This window comes from Triticum dicoccoides, chromosome 7A (genome assembly GCF_002162155.2).
Source record: "Triticum dicoccoides isolate Atlit2015 ecotype Zavitan chromosome 7A, WEW_v2.0, whole genome shotgun sequence".
Classification (NCBI taxonomy): domain Eukaryota; kingdom Viridiplantae; phylum Streptophyta; class Magnoliopsida; order Poales; family Poaceae; genus Triticum; species Triticum dicoccoides.
This window is the reverse complement of record NC_041392.1, coordinates 678312968-678320303: the sequence shown is the minus strand read 5'-3', so window position 1 is coordinate 678320303 and position 7336 is coordinate 678312968. Positions and strand designations below refer to the sequence as shown.

The window sequence follows — 7336 nt, the reverse complement described above, 5'->3', positions numbered from 1 at the left end:
AGTCATGCGACTGGATATTAAGCTCATCCCAATTAAGGTCAACGCAGCTCGTGCTTGCTCTGCCCATGACCTCGTCAAAGTGGTTATGGATGATGTCCTCTTTTTGCTTATGGTCGGTGACCCAGCCTTGTGCGTTTTTTATCCTATGGATGTGATTTTTCCTTGTCCTAGCGTTGATGCGGCGGTGGAAAAATTTTGTGTTAGCATCCCCATCCTTCAGGTTCGCAATCCTAGCGCATTGGCTCTTTCTTGCCCTCTCTAGAACCGCAAGACTGATCATGCGCCTCTTAAGCCTAGAGCGTAGGTCAAGCTCCTCCGGGGATAGCAGTCGCTCCTCTTGCGCAATGTCCAGGCGGAGGATGATGATGTTGGCTGCATGGAGCTGCACCTTGGCCTTGGAGAAGATACGCTTGCTCCACTGAGCAAGGCGGAGCGCTGTTTTTTTGAGCTTATGGTGGAGGACCTGGTACGGTTCAGAATGACTCACCCTCTCCGCCCAAGCATCAAGAACGACCTCGTGAAATCCGGGCAAAGATACCCAGAAATTCTCAAATCTGAATGTACGCGGGCGCCTAGGGCCCTTGTCATCGGCGAGCAACAGAGGGCAATGGTCAGAGAGGGAAGATGACAGGGCATGTAACAAGTGATTGTTGTGAGTGGTGTCCCATTCGACATTGCAGAAGAAGGAATCAAGCTTGCACAATGTGGGATTGGCGCGTTCGTTGCTCCAAGTGAAGCGTCTGTTCTGGAGGTGGATTTCCTTGAGTTCACAGGAATGAAGCATCGACCGGAAGCGGTTAATTCTGCTCGTGTTGACGTTCCTCTTGTTCTTATCCCTGGCTCGGTAAATTTGGTTAAAGTCCCCGGCAACCAACCAAGCCACATCCGTAGGTGGTTTGTGGTTGAGCAACTCCGCAAAAAAAGCATCTTTGCACGAGGAATCAGTGTGGCCATAGACCGAAGTGAGCTTGAAGCAGGAGCCAGAAGCACGTATACAGAACGTGGCAGAAATACAGTTTGCAGAGGTGACAAAGTCGGAAGCATCAAGTAGATTCTCATCCCATAGCAATAGGATACCGCCCCTAGTTCCGTTCACCGGACGCTGGGCAAAGCCACCCAGTCTGTTTCCCCCAAGTGACGCAATGATGAATTTGTCGACAACACTCAACTTAGTCTCCTGAAGACAGACAAGCTGGCAGGAGGAATCGGCAAGCGTTGCTTTAACAATAGCTCTTCGGTCTGGGCAATTAAGCCCCCACACATTCCAGCTAATTGTGTTAATCGGTTGTACTGTCATTGGAAAGTAAGGTGGCCCTGAGGTTTGGATGAAGCCCATGATGGGGGCGCACACATGCATGAAGAAGATGGAAGCATGGACTAGCACAAGGCCAAATGGACGAAACCACGTACATAGTTGCACTAACATGAGCTATTGCCCTTGAACTGGTACAAACCACTTACAGAGTTGTAGTTCTTCCACAAACAGAGCTATTGCCCTTGAACTGGAACAGACCCTTGCAAAACAACAGATGTTGCACTAACATGAGGAACAACTCACCCAGCAGCAGCTACTACAAGATCTAAACCTCAGGCGTTCACATCCAGTGAGCCCGCGGCAACATCTGCTCCCACAGTGTCGAGGACCCCTGCTCCATCATGCTCGATCAGAGCATCTTCCACTGCTGTAACAGCCCCATTGTCTAGCTCAAAGAACTCTCTCATGGCCACAATTACATCAGGAGGAACCTGCTCTTTGAACTTTACAGCGAAGGCATCCAGGGTGGCAGTGGTGACGTCCTGCCCGTTCTTGATGATGCCCAGGCTGCGACCAATAAACTGCTCAGCCGCCTGTGCCGCCGACGTCGTTGCTGCGAGGACAACAGGGCGCCTGATCCTCTGCAGGGAGAGGCCACCCACCTTGGAGATCTTCACGCCAGCGAGAGTTTTTCGGCGGGCTGTCGGCTTCCTGGGTGGTGTGGAAGCAGGGGAAGGAGGGAGATCCGGAGCACACATCAACAGCGTAGGCTGGCGAGCACAGAACAACGGCTCCGGGAGAGCCACCCCCAGGCTTGGCACAAGCAGTTCAGCAAGCCCCGCCGGCAACACATGCGTGACAAGTTCAATGAGATTCTCTTTGAAATAGAGCTTCACAGCTTGCTCAAACGTTTGGAGAGGGTGAGCCCTGGATCTGGCAAGGCGATTGCGGAGGAGGCTCTCAGGAGCAAAGGAAAGAAGAGTGACGCCACAAGAAAGGCTTCCGCAGCTGCTTGATGGATGGTTACCAGTCTCTTGGGTTGTCCTTATGGTCTGGCTTGTCTTCGTGGATTTGGTGGTGCCCGTGGTTTTCGGCAGAGTTACTCTCGTTGGGGTGTCTTCATGTTGTAACAGTGTGCGGGTTGGTGGACGTTAGGTGTTGGGTATGGTGGTCACTCTGTGAGTAGTCCACCTGTAGTTGGTCTGTATCAGTTTTCGCCTGGTTTTCCGTTAATTAACTGGACAATTCTCTTCTGCTTAATTAATTGATGAGGCAAATCTTTTGCCTCCGTTTCAAAAAAAAATCCTCAATACAAGTTGGGATATGGTTGAACCACACCATACTGCCGTAGTGCTCTCCGTGTGGCTATAGTTTTCCAATTGATCTGGTACTCTATTATGTTCTTTCTTAATCTTAAGTGGAATAAACTCCCAAATAGTCATTAAACCTCTAATCTCAGCGATAAGATGACCATAAGCCGAACCTGATAGGCCACTAGAAGATAATGAAGGGATGGCCTCCGAAGAATCAGACTGGACAGAGACAAATGTATGCATGTCTATGCGTTTTGTTAAGTCCCAATTAAAAATGACTTCTGTAATATGGCTCGATTGTTCAAAATCAGTCAATGTACTGCCTTCATCTGGGTATGTAACGCCGAACCTCAAATTCTCCGATACCAAATCATGAGTAAGGCGAAAAGGAGTAAATTTGAGAATTCAAATTTGGCAAAGCAACACTTTCAATTTCCCTCTACAGATTATGTTTTGAGAACCAAAAGACTATGCAATAAGCATCTGTTAATTGCTATAATCCGCTCGTCACCCCTGTTGTTTACTCCTTTGCACATATTGAACCACATTGGCATGTGGAGCAACGAGATCGGTTTCTCCACGCATTTTCAGAAAAATGTTCCATGCCGAGCACCGGCATCTACAGTGCTCAGCGAAGGCAGATATGCTCTTGGCATATGGTTTTCTAGCAAAGAATAACCCTTAATTCGTGATTTCGATTTTTCACCCATACGTGTTGAACTGATTGCTCGGGCCACTTTTTCCACGTGGGTTGCTGGCCCATGGTTTTATCGCTGGTTCGTGCAGCCATCGTACTTTGCTCACCAGCGCTATATGTCGCCCATACTAATTCTTAAGGAAATCCCGTACTTTGCTCGCTAGCGCTATATGTCGCATGTACTGATTCATAAGGAAATCTCACCTCCGTCCATGCCCAATACCGTAGCTCATTTTAACTGGTCTGGTTTTTTCCTTTGTACTGTTTGTAATGTTTTTTCACATGTTTTTTCGGGTATTTTTGTGACTAAGAATTAGTTACTTTACTGTAGTCGCCCCCCAAAAAAACAAGTTGATGGGAGTATCAGCTTTGATTAAGCGAAAGGAGCCGGCCATGATCTGGTTGGTAGGATTTCTCTGGTAGCTGCATGCTCTCTCATGTGAGCTTTCAGTTCACGGTCTACCCTTTATGCTTGTAGCATCACGACTCACCACGTTGATATCTATAATCATTTGTACCACATTTTTTGAAACGTCATTTGTAATACATTGTCTTTTGCCAAGACCATAAATTTATTGCCGTGATACATACATGTAGCCATAAATAAGCAACAAATGAGAATGAAAATAACGGACTGAACCAGAAAAACCACAAGATTATTGAAATCCACACACAACAACATGCAGTGGTTCTTCGTTGGATGACCTCATGCATGCATATGCATGCACCGATGTACGTGTGACTTATTTAGTAGAGAGGGTGGGTGAACCAAAATCTCTAAAATTATATCAATCTTGGATATTTTTCAACAACGTTTAAATTCAAGCGTATATTTCACATTTTGAAATAATCAGTTTCACGATGATATATTAGAATTTCACTTTCTGTTGTTACTATTTCACAATTAGGAACCTGCATTTCACTTTTCACTTTTCACAATGATACGTAACGCTCGGTATATATCACAGTCCAAAAATAAATTGATGGGAGTATCAGATTAGCACGGATCATGTGGTTGGTAAGGTTTGTCAGGTAGGTGCATGCTCTCTCATGTGGCTTTGATGCTTTATGCTTGTAGTGTCACGACTCACGACTCACGATAATGATGTTTCTGATCATTTGTAATACATTTGAAAGACCGTAACTTTATTAATTACCGTGATACATATATGTAGCCATAACTAAAACACACAACCAATGGGAATCAAAAGAATGGATTTGAACGAGAAAAACCACATGATTATGGAAGAAATCTGCACACCGCCAGGGGCAAAGGTTCTCTTCTTCTTTGGATGACCTTGATGCATGCATATGCATGTACCGACGCACTACGTACGTACGTAGTATGATTTAGTAGAGAGGGTGGGTGGCGATGCTGCACTTCTTCCTGATGCCGCCCTTACTGCCTGCCGGCATGGAGAGCTTGCTGAGCTTGAGCAGGGAGTCGGCGAAGTCCCCGTCCCAGAGCGTGGCGTTGTCGGCGTACTCGTGGACGTGGCCCCTGGCCTCGGTGTGGGTCATGAGCTGCCAGTCGGAGTTGAAGCTGACGATCCTGGCGAGGTTGTTGTGGTAGAAGGTGTTGTCGAGGAAGTCGCTGATCTTGCGCACCCGGCTGGTGAACCCGGGCATGAACTTGGACACCGTCTCGTAGTCCTCATCGCGGACATTGTTGACGACGGCGGGGTTGGCGCCCTGGTGGCACTTGTGGTTGAGCAGGTTGCGGTAGGCCGGGTTGATCTGCTCCGGCGGCGCGGTGAGGCGGCCGGTGAAGGAGGAGCAGTGGCCGACGCCGATGGAGTGCGCGCCGGACAGGATGACCAGCTCCTCCACGTCGAAGTCCTTGCGGGCGAAGTTGTCGATCAGCTGCTGCACGGTGAAGGTGGAGTCCGGGAGCTCCGCCTGGGCCTCGGCGGCCGAGGAGACGTGCCCGTCGAGGCGCCCGGCAGGGACGTCGAAGTGGATGTTGCCGTTGCTGAGGGCGTGGGCCGCGTCGCGGGCCGCGTAGATGAGGATGTCGGAGCAGGACACCACGCCGGGGCACCTGTCCTCGACGGCCGCCTTGATCTCCTCCAGGAGGTCGAAGGCCGCCAGCCCGATGTTCACCGGCGCCTCCTTCTCCGGGTGAGGGTTCTCCGGGGACGCGTCAAGCAGGACAGAGGCATCGCAACCCTGCATGCATGTGCATGTCATCGTTATGTTACTCTGTGCTGGCTAGACAGAAACGTAGACCAGATAATGCAAACCCAGGTGAAAGTGAAACTACTGCACGGTGCACGAAATGTACGTACCCTGACGAAGCAGTCGTGGAAGAGGAGGCGGACGAGGGCGGCGCCGGCGCGGCGGTTGGTCTTGAGCGCCCTCCTGACGTGCCACTGGACGACGTTCTCCACGCCCCGGCACTTCTTGTCGTAGTACCCGACCACCAGCTCGCCGGCCTCCGCCGACGATGCAGCGAGGAGCGCGACCTGGACGGCCACCAGGGCACACAGGAGAACCACTGCGAGCCTCATGTTTCCTGGACTATCGAAGCTAGAGAAGCTTTGGCTAGGCTTGGCTTAGCTTAGCTAGCTGCTGCTTGGTGAGATGATGTGGTGCTGTGCTCAAGGTTCGACGGGGGTATATAACGGCGGGTTCGGCTAGTTTTTTAACGGTTGATGCGTGGTTTTCTGCACCTAGCTATTTTTATTCGAAGGAACCGTTCATATGCATGATTGAGTACAGCACCGAGCCACCGATAATGAGAGCCCAGCAGGAATGTACCAACGATTGTTATTTCATTTTGGTAAACCATGTACTGCCAGCGACTTTGAAAATGCGATGCTGTGGGTATATATAAATAATGCTATCTGCACGGGGTATTGCTGATCTGGCTACACGAAGACGCAATATATACATAGGAGTACACTACGCACACCCAAAGAACACCACTTGACCACTACACATCGATGATGGATCCAATTATCGATAATGCCTGCAACCATCCAAACACCAATGACCTGGTTCGAACTTTCTCTTGTGTATGCACGTGGAAATGATATATAGGAATATACACCAACCCCTCGGATATTATTGATTGATCTAAACGGTACATTTCATCGATCATCAGCCAATGAACAAGACAAGGCTACTACTACGAACCAGAACGGAAGCTATCAAGCGAGTGTTGCGACGTCGCGATCATGCATGCGTAAAGAACAAAGGGGTCGAAAAGGTAATCACGGAGAGTGTCGGCTAGGCCGTCGTCCCACTCCTACCCAACCGATCCCCATGTTGGTACTTTGACTCGCGAGAATCCCGTTTATCCTCTTAAGTCTTAACAAAGAACACACATGCACACGCGGCAACCTCCGTCTTCTCATCAACAATCCCCGCACTGTGCCATGCGTTCTCGCCGCTCACGCAACGTAAACCACTTGTTTTACACCGTTCAACTAACCTCGTCGTGCATATGACATGGCACGCGAAACGAGGGAATAAACAAGCTGCCACATGCGCCGGATATATGTGCCGATCGTGCGCACCTACCACATGCCCGCCACCCTACAAGTCTTCGACCGAAGAGACGAAACCAGAGCCTTGTTGCCCTACTTTATTTCAGTTCCAGCTACAAGACGAGAAATGTATTCGAGTTGAAGAGAACTGGCTTGTGCAAGGAACACGCAACTTGCCCAACTTCCATGTATTATTCGCAAGCTGTTCCCGTAAGCGCACATGCCAGCACGTACGTCAACCTTCTTTCTTCCTACACAACCCTACATATATCATGAGGAGTGTGGTAGCCACTCGCTGTTATTCCAGCTCCCCCTATCCACGCGCTCACTTCAGATTTTTTTTCTCGGTTCCATGTGAGATTCTTGAGAAACGAGGAAACTCTTAACAGGATTATGTTACAGCGCATGACACGTAGTTTTTCCGTTGACGTGATGAAGCACAAGTAGTTGAACTGTTGAAGCCACAACTGTGGTACTGATCCTGTGAATTCTGGATCGAGACTTGTAAACGGTAATGACATGGCAGGTTTTAAGTGGACCGAAACATCACGAAGGTTTCTTCCGAATACTATAGTTCTTT

At 49.2% G+C, this 7336-nt stretch overlaps 1 protein-coding gene across 1 annotated transcript; it reads right to left on the bottom strand.

Annotated features, from left to right (window-relative positions):
* Positions 1-4390: 4390 nt before the first annotated feature.
* Positions 4391-5850, bottom strand: LOC119331601 (peroxidase 2-like). Its single transcript, XM_037604763.1, has 2 exons — positions 5554-5850; positions 4391-5434 (listed from the first exon to the last, which is right to left on the bottom strand). Exons 1-2 carry the CDS (start codon positions 5773-5775, stop codon positions 4616-4618), a joined length of 1041 nt encoding a protein of 346 aa, XP_037460660.1. The 5' UTR covers positions 5776-5850; the 3' UTR covers positions 4391-4615.
* Between the last annotated feature and the right edge of the window lie 1486 nt (positions 5851-7336).

What these genes read in the sequence shown, in the direction of transcription:
- LOC119331601 (XM_037604763.1), bottom strand. Translation starts at nt 5,775, where the DNA reads ATGAGGCTCGCAGTGGTTCTCCTGTGTGCCCTGGTGGCCGTCCAGGTC. An exon ending in TCCACGACTGCTTCGTCAGG is followed by an intron (nt 5,435 to 5,553) that starts GTACGTACATTT and finishes ACATGCATGCAG; the next exon opens with GGTTGCGATGCCTCTGTCCT.